The sequence below is a fragment of the Zootoca vivipara genome, chromosome 6 (assembly GCF_963506605.1).
Source record: "Zootoca vivipara chromosome 6, rZooViv1.1, whole genome shotgun sequence".
In the NCBI taxonomy this organism is placed as follows: domain Eukaryota; kingdom Metazoa; phylum Chordata; class Lepidosauria; order Squamata; family Lacertidae; genus Zootoca; species Zootoca vivipara.
The window spans coordinates 49,633,172-49,652,002 of NC_083281.1; the positions used below are offsets into that span (position 1 = coordinate 49,633,172).

The 18,831-nt window shown below is 46.2% G+C and overlaps 1 protein-coding gene across 1 annotated transcript; it reads left to right on the forward strand.

The window, feature by feature from the left end:
- The first annotated feature begins 2,061 nt into the window (after positions 1-2,061).
- On the forward strand, positions 2,062-4,351 carry LOC118086121 (leukotriene B4 receptor 1-like). Its single transcript, XM_035117399.2, has one exon. It carries the CDS (start codon positions 2,137-2,139, stop codon positions 3,145-3,147), a length of 1,011 nt encoding a protein of 336 aa, XP_034973290.1. The 5' UTR covers positions 2,062-2,136; the 3' UTR covers positions 3,148-4,351.
- Positions 4,352-18,831: the final 14,480 nt, after the last annotated feature.

Sequence of the window (18,831 nt, forward strand, 5' to 3'; positions counted from 1 at the left end):
ATAATTTTTATTGAGTTTTACATAAAGAAAAAAAGGAAAAGGATAAAAAGAATTTTTTTAAAAGAAATACAAAAATACAAAAAACAAAAATAACAATATTATCACACCTTATCTCTTCAAACTTCTTCACTTCCCCTTCTTACAATCCTTGTTGATAATTAACTCTTACCATTTCCAGATCTTAGCTAAACATCATAGAATTACGTCCTATCTCCCAATTCATGACCTTATTCTTATTCATTTTATATAGAAAAGTGGAAGAAAAATATAAAGAAAAAACAAAAAAAGACATAATCACATTATCCAATTTCTAGTCTAGACATTTCGGACTTCCTCATTTCCCCTTCTTGAGTTCCTTATTAATAACTAGTTGTTGCAGTTTCCAAATCTAAAATTACATTCTTTCTCCCAATTTAAAACTTCTTTTTAACCGTTTACCCTTCATACTTCTCTTTACCTTTATTACCCAATAGTTTCTACCCAAAAATATTCATAATTAATTTTTGAAATCTTTTCCCCCTTTTTATTCCCACCCTCGAAACTAAATCTACCCCCTTTCCTTGGAATCGATGTCTCCAGAGATTTCAGCCAGCTCCTTAATACTTTCTGAGTTCAAACCTTGTTTTATCCACCTATAAAAATCACCCCAATTCCTCCTCACCCCACTCCTGCTCTGTCCCGGTTTAAACTTTGTTCAGCCCTCCCCCCTCCCCCCCCCACTGTATTCCCAACATGTTATCTTCAATCTCATTCTCTTTCTGTCCCCCACCTGCTTCCTTCTCCCCCTCTCTCACTGGGGTAACAACCTTTTTGTTTTTCCCCTTTTTGGGGATACCTAGGCATTTCAGTTCCAAAAGATATTTCTCAAATGATTGAAATGAGCTAAATAGGTTGATAATGGAGATTTCTGGTAATTTGGAAAGATGGGCATCACTTAGATTTAGTAATTGGGGACAGACCACCTAAGATGAATATTTTGCCATGGATAATATATGCACTTTGTGCTATTTCTTTATATATCTCCCAACTGCATTTGCAAAAAAAATAAGATTTAAAATTGAGACTGATCCAGAAAAAAAATTAATGTTTCACGGGAAGGCACTATTTAATAGAGAGAGATGCTGAGGGTGTAATGCTGATAATCCCTTGTTGCAGGCATGCTCAATGATATATTCTTTTTGGTCTGAAGCTGGTGTCCTTATCAATTTTGTACTGGAGAAATCCTTGACATTTGCAGGTGTTCATGTGCTTTTAAACTGTACACCTCTAGCATGAGGATTAATGGCAGGACAACAAAAGTGGATTTTACGAACCCTTATGGTTGCTAAGGAACTTATACTTCAAGCGTAGAAGGATAAATGCCCACCTATTCAATGGTTTGAGGACCTTACTACCCTCTTAACATATTTCTTATTAACACCAGTCTGGAGATTTGCTTGCTTTATATGTTTACATTTAGATGAATATATTGGATTCACAATGATGGATTCATAAGATGAATTTTATTGTACCCATAACGAGAGCCGATAGTTATTTTCTTCTTCTTTCCTTCTTTTTTTAAATTTGTGATAAAAACAAATACTGTATTTTCCTGTGTATAAGACTACTTTTTAATCCAGGAAAATATTCTCAAAAGTCGGGGGTCGTCTTATACGCTGGGTCGTATATCTTATATGGCGAGTATATCCCAAACTCTATATTTTAACTGGAAAAGTTGGGGGTCGTCTTATACGCCCAGTCGTCTTATATGCCGGAAAATACGGTGATGGGGGGATCTCCTACATCAAGTCTGGTTTTACCAGCTCTCCAGAAGAAAACTGGTGTCTGCCTACACACTTAAGAGAAGCAGGTAAATACGATCATGCTTCCACTTCTTTTTAACTATAGCCATGTTTTGCTTGGGTTTTGGTGACCCAATGTGGACAGTTTCTCAATATGTAAACGGATAAAGCTCAGCAGAAAAAAACAGGATATGAAACTATTATCTGTATAGGCAGAAGCTATCTTTTGTGGTCATGTTCTCTTCCAGTCTGATTCAGACAGCCATTGGAGGGTCAGAAGCAAAGTAGCGGGCATTCACCGCAGAACTTAGAAGCTGCAACCACTAGCAGAAGCTCAGCCAAGGCTCCAGTCAAAATGGATCCCTCTGAAGAAAGCAACGATCTCCTGCCTTTGCCCCTTGCAAGGTCTTTGGTTTGCACGCTGTTGAGTTTGTCATTCATCGTCGGGGTCCCTGGGAACTCCTTTGTCATTTGGACCATCTGTGGCAGAATGACCCAAAGGCCTCCGACAGTCATGCTGATCCTACATCTGGCCATCGCTGACCTCCTGGTTCTCGTCACCTTGCCAATCTGGATCTACTCCTTCGCCAACACCTGGCTCTTTGGGCTCGTTGCTTGCAAAGCCCTGACATTCGTCGTTTATTTCAGCATGTACGCAAGCATCTTCCTGATCATGGCCTTGAGCTTCGAGCGGTTCATGGCTGTCTTTTACCCCTTTGCTGTCCAACGCTGGAAGAAGAAGATGACCACCAGGATGTTGGTCTTTGCCATATGGTTCCTCGCCATTGCCTTTGGAGCAGTCATCATCCCGTTTCGGGAAACCAACAACACAGAGGCAGGTCTCCAGTGCACAGATTTCAGTTATGATACTAACGCTCAAATGACTGCCTGTCTCTTGCTGGAGACTCTTGTGGGCTTTGTCGTGCCCTTTGCCTTCATCTCCATCTGCTACATGCTGGTCGGCAGAAGAATCGGCAACATGACTTCTCCATCAAAGCAACGCTCTGCAAAGCTGATTGCTTCAATAGTTGTGGCCTTTTGTCTCTGCTGGCTGCCCCATCACATCTTTAACTTGATAAGCATTGCTTCAGCTCTGATGGAGGAGTCCTATCCAGGGACATCTGAAGCTCTGGAGAAGATTTTAGCAGTGGGGTCCTACATTACAGGCTCGCTTGTCTTCGTGAGCAGCTGCATCAACCCTCTCCTTTATGCCTTTGCTGCCAGGAACTTCCAAAGCAGTGTGAGGTTTACCAGGTTATCTAGACTGTTTGAACAGATGAGCCCTTCAGAGAGGACGGAAACTGTGAAAGAGGCACCAAACACAAACGGAAAAGAGGAGAGTTTGACAAGCACAGAGATGATCTAATGAGGGCCAGGGGAGAAAATGAGGTCGGTCTCCATAGCGGTGGCTGCACTGTTGTTACTTACTATGACTCCTATGCTCTTTATCTGTTCAAGCACAGCTATGCAGACCAGCTCTTCATCCAGAAACATGACTCTTCAAAAGCAGTTATTCTAGACAAGCTAACTAAACTCAACTCCGGCAGTTCATGTTGGCTGAACAAAAGCAAGCAGCAAGTGTGCCAAAGACCCAAACTGAAGAGAATAAGAAGGAACAGAGGAAGCTGCCTTGTACAGAGTTGGACCATCTAGTTCAATATTGTCCATACTGACTGGCAGCAGCTCTCCAGGGCCTGAAACCCCGAGGGGCAGTTTAGTGAAACCTGAGCTAGATAAACTTATGGTCTGATTCAGCATAAGGCAGCTTCCTATGCCCCTGAGACAGAAAGCAGTGTTCAAGGAAGGCATTTCGTGTAGAAGGGGTAACCTGGGTGAAGGTGTGGTGTCTTATAAGCAAGCAGGAGACAGACAGTCGGGTGGTTTGAGGTGGTATCCCTGTGGAGGAACATAGAACCACAGCAGGGAGATGTTTGGGGATAACAGAGGAGAACTTTGAGGGCAAAATCAAGGGCACTTAGGAAGCTGCCTTATACCAAGCAAAACACTAGCTCAGTGTTGTCTCCTTGCAGGGTCTTTTGCATCCCTATTTGAAGGAAGCAGAGCTGAACCTGGGACCTTTTGCATGCAAAGCATCCACTTTATCCAATGAGCCATGGTCCTTCTTAAAGGGACTACGGATGGATGGATATGTCCATTTTGGTTTCTCTCAGTTTCTCATTTTTCCAGACTTTAGTTCCCCCACACTTCCAGATCAGGCTTTTTTTGTACCGGGGTGTGTGTGTTATCATGAACATACACCAGTATTTTAGTGTGAATTTCTCCTAATATGCACATTTTTTGCATATTTCCCCTCAATACACACATTTTTGCAAAGCAGTTTTCTCTAACATAACACCTTTTTCTTTGTCAAAGGATTGCTGTGACTCCTGCCATTTTATTTTATTTTATTTTAAGTTTTGTTGTATTATTTTAATTTTTACGGTTAGGTAATTTGCCCTGGGAACTTGTTGAAGGGCAGGGAACTGATCTAAATAAAACAGGTGAATTAAAGTAGTTTTGGGTCTACTGTGTGGGCTTTATAGGCTGTTTTGTCATTTTTATAAATGCAAAAATGGAACAACATCATTAAATATGGGTTGGCAAACCAAATTTCAAATGATGTTTTCTTTCGCCTTCTTCATTTTTGGGAGATAAAAACTTAGAGCGTGTGCCACCCTAAATCAAACACTCTTAGAATGCAATGTTATGCATGTCCAGTGTGAGAGACAGTGTGGTGCAGTGGTTAGAGCATGGGACCAGGATCTGGGAGACCAAGGTTCAAATGCCCATTCAGTTCTCTGGGTGGCCTGGGCCAGTCACCACTCTCAGCCTAACCCTACCTCACAGGGTTGTTGTGAGGATAACATGGAGTGGGGAAGAACCATGTACTCCACCTTGGACTCCTCAGAGTAGAGGTGGGAAACTAGCGAAATAAATAAATGTCTACTCAGAAGTTCTATTATGTTCTGTGGGACTTCCTCCCGGCTACATTGTGACCCACCTCCTTTGCAGAATTTATATTGCTTTGTTCCATTTTGGAGGAGTTTTTCATATTGTTACCAAAGTTGGATACCGCCCCCGCTCCCAGCCGAGTGGTAGCAAGTTTCCAGGAAGTTCCAGGCGCTCACCCAGAATTTGTGCTCCTTTGGAGAATTGAAGACACGGCGGAGACTGTCGTAGCTTTAAGAAATATGGTTTGCGTGGACAGGCAGAGTCCCCCCAACCCTAGGAGACCCTCCAAGCGGAATAATGACTCAAGACAATGTGCTATGTGATTAAAATTGGCCACAACTTTATTAAGATGTAGGGAGACCTTGGCTCAGGCATTGGGCGTTTATCCTTCCCAGTCCCCAGCCAGGGATCTGGGAGACATCAGGGTTATCCAGAATATGTGGGGATTGGGGTGGCTCCGAAGAACATATGTTCAAGCAGAGAGCCTCCCCCCCCCCCGTTTCACTGCTGTTGGAGGGGAGACCAATGACAACCTCTCGGCGTATGGCCAAGACCTCTTTAACGGGGAACCCTGGGATCAGCACTGCAAAGGGGGTGTGGGTTACCCCTTCACTCACTCACTCACTCCCTCCCTCTCTCTCTCTCTCTCTCACTCACACACACACCATTTAGGAAAGTAGACTAAAAGATTCCGCCCAAGGCCTGAAACCGCCAAAGTTGTGACGTTTTGCTACGGGAAAGGCGAAACCTGCCAATGCAGGAAAATTCCTTTCTGCCCTTTAACAGCGACCTTGACGTAGCAGCGCCTGCGTACCTATGAAGAGGTTAACCTGCAAAAGAAGACTTAACTGAGGGAGGGCAGGGTGGGAGCAGCTCTGGAGCCAACTGATGCTTCACAGGTGAGATTCACCTTCTGTTGTGTGGGCAGGGCGGTCCCTCCCCCTACCTGGCCGATCCCCTGGCAATGCCTCCCCAGTTGGGATTGGGTGATTGGCTGAGGTATCCAGGCTGGGGAGGGCAAAGCCAACTTGTACTACCGGGAGCCGCACTGGGATCCGGGGTGGTGGTGGTGGTGGTGGCTGTGCACGACCACTCAAAAGCCCCCCCCCATTTGATGTTGGGAGCAGTCATTTTTCATCTATTTACACTTTGAGTATGCATGGAGGGAGGGAGTCCAGATCTTATAGCATGGTCATCTCAAGCAGGACTTGTTCCCTACAGCAGTGCAACACTGGAGTCAAAGGTAGGTAGGTATCTTTCCCAGCCAGCCTGCCCAAGATGGATCCCAGCCTTTTCTCTCTTCTGCTTCTTCCCAGCACACCTTGCTAAAGACAGTCTCCACTGGGTGTGGTTTGGTGTCACAGGCTGGTTGGACACAGAGGAATGGTGGGAGGAACGAGCTGGTAGGCATCTTCCTGTGGCTTTCAAACAGCCTCCACCCACTTCGTTGTTGTTTAGTCATCTTAGTCATGTCCAACTCTCCGTGACCCCATGAATCAGAGCATGCCTTGGAAACTCTCACTTTCTTCTCAAAGCTTCTCCTATTTTATGTCCATGGAGTTTTACTAAGCCTGATAAGGATCTGGCCCATGGAGCCAAAATGGTTACCTACCCCTGCTTTAGAACAGGTGTCCCCAAACTAAGGCCCGGGGGCCGGATGCAGCCCAATCGCCTTCTAAATCCGGCCCGCGGACGGTCCGGGAATCAGTATGTTTTTACATGAGTAGAATGTGTCCTTTTATTAAAATGCATCTCTGGGTTATTTGTGGGACATAGGAATTTGTTCATTTTTTTCCTACAAAATATAGTCTGGCCCCCCTCAAGGTCTGAGGCACAGTGGACCGGCCCCCTGCTGAAAAAGTTTGCTGACCCCTGCTTTAGAATCTTAAATGGCCTGGGACTAGAATATCATAAGGCAGAGCTGGCTAACCCACAGGCCACATCTGGCCTGCCAAGCTACAGGAATATGCCTCCCAGGTCCTGATCTGATCGGGAGAAAAAGCAGAGAGCGTCTGGGAGAAACAGACAGATCACTTAATCTTCTGATGGGGGAGATAAATAGGGTTAACCAAATCCCGAACCCATGCAGGTTCTTTCGGGCCAATGATCTGAAGCAGCCCCAGATCGCCCAAGGTTGAATTGGTCCACACAGAGTGACCCATAGGTGTCTCGGGGTGGAGGCATTCAGGTGGTACCAGTGGAGACGTTATTGCTCTGATTGGTTGGACCCAGCTCATGGTCTCAGTCACTGCTGCCACCACATCCTTCTCTGCCTTCCTCTCCCCTGTGCCTCCAGATTTCCCATGTGCAAGGGGAACTGTAGTCTTCTGCCAATGAGTGTCCCCTGAAGCCACGCCTACTGTTACAAAAGTTAACACTACCTTCCACATTGTTCTTCTTGACAGAACCCACTGCCCACAAATCAGGTGGCCTGTGCTCCTTGGGGTGGGGAAGAGGCAGCAGGTTATCTCCCATTGGTTCAGGTGGAATCCCAATGCTTGTGTAGCCTCTGTTTTTAATAAAACCCCAATTAAGCATCTGGTTGGGAGGGGGTGGCTAGCTACATGTGCATGCATGTTCAATTAGGATTTTAAACCCTGTGCAAGACCCCTTTTCAATTTGGGTCCAGGTCAGGTTGTCCCCGATTGTCCAGGGTTGGAGCTGTTCTGAAGCACTGGGAGGACAGAACGCTTCAGATCAGGGGGTGTCATCTCTAAAGAGCAGGCAGAGGGATTTCTTTCTCTCTCTCTGCTCTTAGCATTAAGCACCTGCTAACTAGTCATCAAGGGACCCAGGTGGCACTGTGGTTAAACCACTGAGCCTAGGGCTTGCTGATCAGAAGGTCAGCGGTTCGAATCCCTGTGACGGGGTGAGCTCCCGTTGCTTGGTCCCAGCTCCTGCCAACCTAGCAGTTCGAAAGCACGTCAAAATGCAAGTAGATAAATAGGAACCGCTACATGTGCTGCTCTGGTTTGCCAGAAGCGGCTTTGTCATGCTGGCCACATGACCTGGAAGCTATACACTGGCTCCCTCGGCCAATAATGCGAGATGAGCGTGCAACCCCAGAGTCGGTCACGACTGGACCTAATGGTCAGGGGTCCCTTTACCTTTTAACTAGTCATCTGCCTGCTTTTTAAGGGTAAAAGGCAGCACCCCTCTTCTCCTCCAATTCAGTGCTAAAATTCCTCTCTGAAGAGCAGGCGGAGGAATCTTTTAAGAAGACCCAAAGACTGACTTATTGTGAAGGAATGTGTGTTCTCTCTTAAGGCATCCTACCTTCGTGAACAGGCAGGTGGCTGAACATGACAGGGACTTTTGGGTGACATGCTCACACTGTAGAATTTCCTCCTGCAAGAGACCCACTTGGCCCTCTCTCTCTCCTGGGCTTCTGGCAGGATGCAGGACTAGATAGTTCTTTGACCTGATCCCCCAGGACTCATATTAAATTCTAAATACTACATTCACTCCTGTGGGGATTTTGTCATGATTCCCCCCCCCTGCTGTTCTGGTTTTGTTTTTGTTTTCCTACACACACACACACACACACACACACACACACACACACACACACGGTTTTAGTTTGGGACAGAAAAAGAAGCAGCACCAAATATAGAAGAGAAAGACAAAAAAGAGGCAAGCCTGAGAATGGCGCTGAAAAACAATGAAATGGCAAATTGCCTAACAAACCTTCATCTGAAGTACGAGAGTTCATTTTGTTCGGTTATTCTGGGAAGCCCATTTCTTTTATTCTAACAATATCTTGTCAAAACAACTTCCTCTGCCCCTGAGAAAGGTTTTATTTTGAAACCTTTTGGGCAATTTACTGTTTTATGAAACTTCCCTATGGTTTCTTAGTGTAATATTCAGGCTTCTTCAAGACCTCTTACATTTTACTGTAACCTTGGGAGCTGCTTTGGATAATGCTGCTTTTAAACAGAAAAGCAGCTTATTCACATTTTAAAACGATTAACAGGTGAATCCAAGACCACATGACTTATCCCTTTCATTGCACATAAAGCATCATAAAGGGACATTGACCAAACTGTGGGTAGCAGCCAGGATAGAGACAGACAGAAATAATGAAAGAGTAATGTAAAAAAAAACTCATGCCCAAGCTCCTGCAGCAACCCCAGCACCAGCTAAAAGTTTACACATGGTGGGCTGCTGGGAAGCCATCACTTTAAATGTCCCACAATGCTTCAGGGCAGCCTTAGATTGGACACTCTGGGGCACTCTGGGAAATTTAAAATGGTGGCTGCACAGACTTATCTGCCTGGTGCAGACAGTTCAGGGCAGGCATTAGCAGCAGTGGTGCCCTCCTGGAGTTCTGGGACCCCAAGGTTGGCACCGCCCCATGGAGACAACTGGCAATGCTGGGCCTGGCCACAGGTCTTGTCAAATACCATTTTAGGCAAAGGCATGCAGAGGGGCAAGGGCATTCAGCGTGGTCAGACAGACAGCTAAGAGTTAAAATGGGAGCGGACAGTGAATGCTGGTTTCCGGGGCAGGGCTTGACCTGGATTAACCTTTTGAACATCTCCTTGAACGTAGCCATGGGGAAAAGAATGAAAGGAATAAATATGTCACTTCCCCACCCTACCCCACCCACCACTTCTGCCTACTAACCAGGCTATTGAGACGTTGTGCGGAAAGAAAGGAAACAAAAGAAGAACTTTTATACAATTGATGTCAAGGTTGTCCTGCTTGGTGGTGCAGTGAGAGAAGCCAGAGCCCATCCAGGGTGCTTCAGCAGCAGTCTTATGATCATGAAAACATACTCTCCAACATTTCTCTGATGAAAATAGGGGAAAGCAGGACATTCCAGGATCAAATCAGAAACTGGGGCGGCTTCTGTAAATCTCTGACTGTCCCTGGAAAATAGGGACACTTGGAGGGTCTGTGAAAAATCCACCCTCTGTCAGGGAATGTTTTGAGTGAGTAAAGTCTAGGGGGTTCTTCCTGATGAGGCTTTTGCTGTACACTCACTCTGTCTTATTCACTGAATCGTTCAGAGGGTCCTATTCTTATATCACTCCCATTCTTAAAGTAAGCAGTCATTCTTTAAATATGGGCTGTCATGTCAGAACTTAGAAAGTCAATTTAAAAATAATAATAATGGGGGCAGGCACTCCTTGGGGATGGGGGTACACCCGTTTGCCTACAGGGCTGGATCCATTCGGCTCCCCCTGCTTGGCTTATAATAAACAGTTTCCTTTCTTTTCTTACTTCTCAGAATTGGGCACAAAGAGGCAACAAAGCATATGTTGCTGTTTTTCATTTTCAGGAATTGAAAGTTGTGTCTGCCGAGTCCACTCATCTAGAAACCAAGAAACTGGAAATCGTATTCAATAAAGTGTTCTTCTTTTCAGGAATTGAAAGATGATGTCTCTGGTGGGTGCTGGATTCACCCAGCAGTCCTGAAACTCTTGTCAGCCCTCTGCCCTCAGCCCTGTAACTAGAGCACAGGCCATCTTCAGAACATACCTTCAGTGGTGTTATCAGGGTAGGACCTTGGGGCAGAAACTCAGGACTCCACTTACACAGGAGCCCCCCACCCCGCCCCAGCAACACACCAGGGCTGGCTTACCACATTTCAAAGGAAGTGAAGTGGTTTGCATTTCTAAAGAGCAGCTTGTAATGCCATAAAGTCCAGAGTCTAAAATTGCCTACCTGCACTGCATACCCTCTGAGCTATAAGTGCAAAAAACTTTTAAAAATATGATATTTAAGATTCTCGTGAAACTGCATTCAGTAGTGTTCAATGCCAAGAGTCCCGAACAGATAGTTCTTCCCTTCTGTTCTGTTATGATATGCTTAAGTGTTTGGGCCAGCAGAATTTGCACCGGCTGAGAGCCTCAGGCTGACAGCCCTTCAGTGCTTGCCATTTGGCTCATCATGCCAGAGGCGCACTCCTCGTCTTCCCAGCATAGATTCACCCACTGAGTGCCTTTGCCGCTTTCCCACAAACTGGGTGCCAGCTCAGGAGTATGCATGCTCATCCATTGGCCTGACAGAGCAATGCCTCCTGGGTGTTATTTTTAAGAATCACCTCCCTTCCTCCTGACAACAATGGTGGTCGTCTGACTTTGGAGCAAGGTGCTCTGTGCATGGGTGAGAATGCATTGATCCTGATCGTCACCTTGTTCAAGCCTGGATACAATGTGGATTGGATTCCAACCACCTCTGTTGAGGCCTATTATCCACGGGGTTATTGACACAAGGAGCCATAAAGAATGACCCATCCCATTTTCCAGGTCATCGCATGCCTAACGAGTCCTCCATTTGCTATTCATTAATGCAAGAGGCGGCTCTCAACAAGCCCTCCTGCTCCCCTGAATAGGGCAAAGTTTCTAACGCCATCATTAAAACTGTATCCTGTGTAGCTGAATCCCTATAGGTAGCGATGCTTCGTATATTTGTAAAGTAGATGGGCAGAAGGAGGCTTCTCTTCAGTTAAGTCATTTCAGTTTAGAAAGAAGGGTGGGTTATCAGGGGGTGGACATGATAAAGGTGTATGCAATTGTGCATGGTGAAGAGAAAGTTCTGTTCCCTTTTTGTTCCCTTCTCAAAATATAGAACTCAGGCTCACAGGAAGCTGCCTTATACTGAGTTAAGTCATTTGGTCCAGTGTATTGCCAGCAGTAGGGACCCAGGTGGCGCTGTGGTTAAACCACTGAGCCTAGGGCTTTCTGATCAGAAGGTCGGCGGTTCGAATCCCTGTGATGGGGTGAGCTCCCGTTGCTTGGTCCCAGCTCCTGCCAACCTAGCAGTTCGAAAGCACATCAAAGTGCAAGTAAATAAATAGGAACCGCTATAGCGGGAAGGTAAACGGCGTTTCCATGTGCTGTTCTGGTTTGCAGGAAGCGGCTTTGTCATGCTGGCCCCATGACCTGGAAGCTGTACGCTGGCTCCCTCGGCCAATAATGCGAGACGAGCGCGCAACCCCAGAGTCGCTCATGACTGGACCTAATGGTCAGGGGTCCCTTTACCTTTTACCTTTATTGCCAGCAGTGGCTCTTCAGGGTTTCAGGCAGGGGACACTCCCAGCCCTACTTAGAAATTCCGGAGATCAAACCTTGCGCTATTTGCATGCAAAGCACAGGTTCTCACGTGAGGTGTTGGGCTCTACTTCCATGTTGGTTTTAAAGCAAAGACTGTTTGGTCATCTGTCATGGATGCTCTAGAGATGATATTCCTGCATTGCTTGGGGTCCCTTCTAACTCTACAATTCTATGATTCCACTGATGTTCAGTGTTGCTCAGGGCCAAACTAGATATGATATTAAATTTCCCCTCTAGTTTGCAAATAGCCTAACTAAGCAGCCTCCAGTCCATGAGGGTTGGGAAGGGGAAGTTAAACATTTTGCTTGCCATTTGTGGGCCCGACAAAAGTCACATCTCCTATTTTGTATTTCAAGCCTCCTCTTACACCAGCAGAAACTTTTGTGCTTCCCCACAAACTGTGGTTGGATTCAGCCCCTGCAGCACTAGAAATCTGCATTCTCAGCAAATGCAAAAAGTCCCAATTTGTTTCAATGGGCTCTTTTGATACAAAGCAAAATGAAGGCGGGGAAGGGGGCAATCTCGATCTGCACCGCAGGCAGAATAATAGAACTGTAGAGTTCGAAGGGATTAAGGGTCATCTAGTCGACAAAGGTTTGAAGCCTACTATCACAGTGATGCAGGTTGGGTGCTTCGTCCTGGAAATCTGTGGTAGGGATAGTGCCCTGCTCTCAAGTACAGAACTATAGATTTATGACCATGTGTAGTTTGCTCTGACTTCACAATAAGTGGTGGCCAGAAATTATAGCAATGCAGTAAGGCCTGCTTCCTGCAGGTGGCGAAAATAAATTGGTTATCACAAATGCCTATTAGTGTGCACCCAAAAATTTTCTGAGTGATGGCACCCACTTGTGGAATTTGCTCCTTGCCTGCTCCCCCCCCCCTCCCACATAGCAGTTAGGATATCAGTGAAGAAATGGTTATTCTGTGTTGCAATGGTGTTTGGATTAGTTATTTGATGTAAATCACTTTGGGGACCCTGACCCAAAAGTGGTATAACGTGCGTTTTCCAACATAAATCGCAAAATCCATTTTAGGGATTAGGCTAACCAAAATGTTACACAGTTATGTGCAAGCTTTCAGGCTATCCCAACCCTGACTTATTGATCATTTAGCTTGATGAAGAATTCTGAAGAGCGTGAAAGCTTGCAACCTTGTTTTGTAACATTTTTATTGGCCAATCCCTAACGGGGATTTTTCTTATGGATCAATATGGCTATCTTTGCTCTTTTTAAAAAATATGCTCAAGTTAATCTGTTAGTATCTCCTATTCCTGTCAGGTGAGAAAAACATCCCAACTCACCCTTTCTCTGTTTTAGGAGTGCAACTGAAACCAACCTACCACAGTTTCCATATTCAAAGGCAGGGCTGCAGCAATTTCCACCTTGGGGCAGGGATGGTGGCTCATCAAAGGTATGAACAAGTCAGCTACATCACAGGCTTAACAGCTGCCAGGGAAGACTGGTTCTTGCTTCCAACCGTAAGCTTTACAAAAGGCCTTTTATCTCCCTCCTTCTGTGAACCAAGAGAAACTTCCTTAAAGCCATAACTCCAAAAGGAAAAGGAGGGTCTGAACCAGAGGTCGGCAACCTAAGGCCCATGGGCCGTTTCCGGCCCATGAGCTTCCTAGAACCGGCTCACGGCCGTTCCGTGGATCAGCGTGGGGATTCCGTGCTCCCCCCCTTTCTTGGCACCATTTTTTTCCTCGCCACGGGGACCAACTTCCAGGTCGGAAGAGCACAGGAAATAACTTGAGGTCTGCCAGGAAGTGGACCGGACCAGCCTCAAAAAAAACGTTGCCGATCCCTGGTGAAATTGTTTCCTTCCAGGCAATTTGATTTCAGAAGGAAGAAGAGCTTTAAAAAAAACCCCTCACTTTCAAGGGATTGACTGCTTTGGGTAAAACAGACTAATTGTCTGATAGTGACCCCTCCATGATGCAAGCCAGATATACTTCTCTGTGCATTTTCCAGCAACAGCAACCTACAACACCAGTAAAAAGCAATGTGTTGTTTTAAAAACAAAAACAAAAGAAAACATTTTGGAAGCAAATTAAGATATGAAGATCACAGATTATTGTTTTTTTTAAAAAAAGAAAAACAACAACATGGTTTGTTTAACATCACCAACATACATAACACTTTACAGCCAACATGGCTTATGGTCAAGGATGATGGGAAATGTAGTCCAGAAATATCTGGAAGGCCACAGGTTCCTCATCCTTCTAGTAGCAGAGGAGGAGGAGGAGGAGGAGGAGGAGGAGGAGGAGGAGGAGGAGGAGGAGGAGGAGGAGGAAGGCCTCTGCTCAAAGATAGCTAGAGTTTTTACTTGTGCAGACCATTCTGTTGCATATGAGGAGACCAGACCATAGTGAGTAATGTGGGTGAGATGCTGTTTCTTTCCAGCAAGCTGTACCAGACTGTTCCCACTGGCTTTCTTCGCTGTGCTTCCCACGGTTTGGCAGGGCAGGAAGTTCCTCGCAGGCACACCCAGGATCACTCAACTCCAAGGGCTCCGGGCAAGATACACGATCTCCTTGTACACAAAATTTGTATATCTGCACGTTTATGAAGCCAAGTTTCCAGACCCTGCTCCCCTCCCAGGAGGACGGTGCCAAGGTGACTGGCCCAACCTGATGCCATGGGCTCAGCAAGTACTTCCATTGGGCAAGGATTGCCTTTTAACAGCACTCACCTGTCTAGCTTATAATTGCTTGCAAGCGGTAGTTTCTAGCCCCATCTAGAGTAAGTCTTGAAATATATTTGCCATGGTGTGGGATGGGAGATTGACTTATTCCCAGAGTATGGTTCCCCTCAGGAATGGGGAAGCTGTGGCCCTACAGATGTGGTTGGACTCTAGCTCCCATCACCTCCATCCAGTATAGCTTCTGGTCAGGGATAATGAATATAGTCTAACCACTTCTGGAGAGCCATAGGTCCACCCCAAACCCTGCCTAAAGGAACACAATGAGGAAACTAAGCAGGTTTAGGCCTGGTCAGTATCTGGACAGAAGATTGTTTTATGCCCTCTTGAGTTCTCTGTTTGAAGAATGACAGAAACCTAAATAAATAAAATAGTGTCATGGACATATAATAGAAGCTGATGTGGTGCAGTAGTGGAAGTGCTAGACTAGGACCTGGGAGACTGGGGTTCAAATCCCCACTTGGCTACAAAGCTCACTGGGCCAGTCACAATCTCTCAACCTAACCTACCTCACAGGGTTGTTGTGAGGATAAAAACAGGTATAGAGAGATTCATGTGTGGCACCTTCAGCTCTCTGGAGAAAAAGGTGGGATATGAAAGTAATTAATAAATACCTATGATATCAAGGTAGCATCATAGAGTATCCTCTTAAAGATCAGCCCCTCCAAAAAAAAGAGAGGGAATGAATCATGAAAAGAGGAAGGGACAAAATGAAGAGACCAATCTGCATTTAAAAAAATACAGATGATCATTTTACCTGTAATTTGGAAATAATTACTGTAATACATAGCTGGGAAGATAGTGACCAGTCTGCTATCCAGGTACTAATGGGTGTTGAGTAACGTCAAGGACCCTGTTCTCCCTTTTAATGGCTATTTACCTTTAGCACATACTTGGGCCAGAGGGACAGGCTCCAGAGAGTATGCTGGTTGTCATCTGGTGGGTTAGTAGGGTCCACTAGTGGGCTGTGACCTGACTTAAGGTGGGCTGCAGCAACAGCAACACTAGCACTGTACAAAGAGATGGTGTAAAATTTTATGCACGTTGGATTCAAGGCGAGTCCCTGGTGTGGAAAAGGTTCTGGGATTGTTGAAATAGAAGAGGCCTTCAAAGAGGGGGCTGTCCTCTATAAAGCTGGACCCGTGGCCAGCCAGTCATGATGGGGATTCTTGAATCTCTGACCTGATGCTGTGAGCCCTTCCCTTCTCCTCTGCTAGGTTTGCAGCCCACAAATAAGCCTGGCTAGCTAGGCAGAGAGACGGGTGGTGGCAGTGAAGGGAGAAAATGGTGGCTCAAACTATAAGATCAGCCCCACCTACCTCACAGGGTCGTTGTGTTTATAAAATGGGGGAGGGAAGAAGCATGTGCACCACTACGAGCTCCTTGGAAGGATAGGTGGTATATAAATGCAATACATACATATAAGTTGCTGGACTACAGTTCCCATCACCCCTTACTGTTGACCATGTTTTCTTCTACTTCTTTACTTATTAGTTATAGCAGGGATGGGGAACCAGTGAAGTTCCAGGCACCGTTGGATTCCAGTTCCCAGAAGTTCACAGGCTCCTCATCCCCGCTACTGTATAACTAATAAGTAAAGAAGAAGTAGAATAAAACGCTTCCTAGATTTAATTTAATATTTGCATCTTTTTAAAAAGCCTGTTCGGGTGAGGCAAGGAAACACCTTGATTTGGGTGAAATTAAGTCAGCATGTTTTGACAAGCGCCTCACCTGATGGTGAAAGAGGCAATAAATACTGTAATCCATCCTGGATCAGTTTATTTGCTTTCAACGCTGCCTGAGAGTTTAAACCAGCCTCCCAAATCTGGTGTCCTCCAGATGCTTTGAACTATAGCTCCCATCAGGCTCTGCAGCTGGAAAGGCCAATGGTCAAGGATGATGGGAGTTGTAGTCTAAAACATCTGGAGGGAATGATGTTGTGGGACCCTAGTTTACACAATGGCAGGAAATGCCAGCCAACAACATTTACCAGGTTTCAGGGATTTGCACACCTCTAGCAATCTGCTATATATTTGGAAAGTATTTTGTCCATTTGTTCTCTACAGATTTGGATGCCTCTGGATATATTGTTGCCAAACTTGGCAGGAGGTTTCCTATGGTGGGGATAGTGCTCTTCCTCAGCATTTGGACCTTGGCAACCATTTGTAATCAAGGATGGTGGACTGAAACATCACTTTGGTGTGTGTTTTGACATACGTTCATGGGCGTAGGCAGGGGGGGCAGGAGGGGGCAGCTGCCCCCCCTAGAAGCAAAAAAATTAATGTATTTTACAGACCATAACCAGCACTTTTCCCCTCCAAAAACTGAAGTGGAAAGGGCTTTGCTTTAGCAAGAGCAGCTAAGTCTCCGCTTGCTGGGGGGGGGAGACACAGCAGTAACAAAAACACATCAAATAAATAAAGCAAAGTGGCTACCAGTAGTTAAGCAGTTAAGACAATGGAGCATATATCCCCAGGCAAGATTCGATAGCTGAGCATTTCACCCTATTGTTCTTAAGTGGGAGTTGTTAATGAGCATTCAGGAGCATTAAGAGTTCTATTGGCGATTTAATGAGGGTGCAGACTCAGAGGATTCAATTTGACTAAGGTGGCTCTGCAAGGCTAAAAAGAAGTGAATAAGAAAGGGGGGGCTGTAGCTTTGACAGACACAGTGATGTTTATAAAAAGCATTGGTGTTCCAGTCTGCCCCTCCTCCTGCATCTGTATACTGTAAATCAGGGGTGGCCACCTCCCAAGAGACTCAGATCTACTCAGAGTTTAAAACTGGGGGTGATCTACCCCCTTTTGGGGGGTTCAGGTCAAAGCTGTTGAGTTTTTTTTAAAGGAAGGGAAGCCCTGTTTTGGGGGGTTTAGGTCAAACTTGTTGAGCTTCTTTTAGGAGGGAGGGAGGCCCATTTTTGTTTAGGGCTTCAGGTCATAGTTCAACTTTTTTGAGGGAGGAGGAAAATTTTGGGTGAGCTTTTTTTAGGGGTGCCAGTGACCTACCAGTGATCTACCACAGACATCCAGTGATCTACTGGTAGATCACAATCTACCTGTTGGACGTGCCTGCTGTAAATCAAGCAGAGAGAAAGCTGCTTACAAGGCTCCTGTACATGCAGAGTTCCAACATCACAGCGTCACCCAGAGGCACCCACAAATATGAGTTATCCCTCTCTCTATTTCTTCCTTCCTTCCCTCCCTCTTCCATCCTTAATAAAATACGGGGGGGGGCAGATAAGCCCCACATAGAAAGCCCATCAACATGGGGGGATGACTCTTTCAAATACGGTATTTACCAGTAATTGGGGGGGGGGGAGAGGCATCTAGGCCTCTAGGAGTTGGCTGCTATGCCTAGGAGTAGGACAATTCAAGAAAGCAGAACGATGCATATGGTATGGTAATATATCAATAGAATCGTAGAATTGTAGTCGGAAGGGACCACAAGGGTCATCTAGTCCAACCCGCTGCAATGCAGGATTTTTTCCTAAGGTGGGGCTTGAACCATGGTTGAAATATTATGCTGATATGCAGCAACACCTCGGAGCCGTCGTGGCTGCAGCCATGCCTTGCCCCGCCCTCGCCCGCCCTTCCACCCCCTCTCCCCTGCCCGACCCTCCTGTCCTCTTGCTGCAGAGTTCCAGCATCACAGCGTCATCCAGAGACACGCACAAATATGAGTTATTTCTCTCTCTATTTCTTCCTTCCTTCCCTCCCTCTTCCATCCTTAATAAAATACGGGGGGGCAGATAAGCCCCACATAGAAAGCCCATCAACATGGGGGGATGACTCTTTCAAATACGGTATTTACCAGTAATTGGGGGGGGGCACCTAGGCCTCTAGGAGTTGGCTGCTATGCCTAGGAGTAGGACAATTCAAGAAAGCAGAACGATGCATATGCTATGGTAATATATCAATAGAATCATAGAATTGTAGTCGGAAGGGACCACAAGGGCCATCTAGTCCAACCCCCTGCAATGCAGGATTTTTTTCCTAAGGTGGGGCTTGAACCATGGTTGAAATAATATGCTGATATGCAGCAACGCCTCTGAGCCGTCGTGGCTGCGGCCGTGTCTTGCCTCGCCCTCGCCCGCCCTGCCACCCCCTCTCGCCTGCCCGACCCTCCCGTCCTCTCCAGCCAAGCAGGGTAGCCGCCAACGCTACCAGCCCCAGAAGCACAAGGTGGCCGCTGCTGCCACCGCCACGATGTCATCAGGCCCGTTGGCCCTTTAGCCCCGCCCACTTTGTGGCCCCTCCCCTTCTGTGCCTTGGCCCCGCCCCTGAACAACCATGGCTTGCCCCCCCCCCTAGTTTTGATCCTGGCTACGCCCCTGC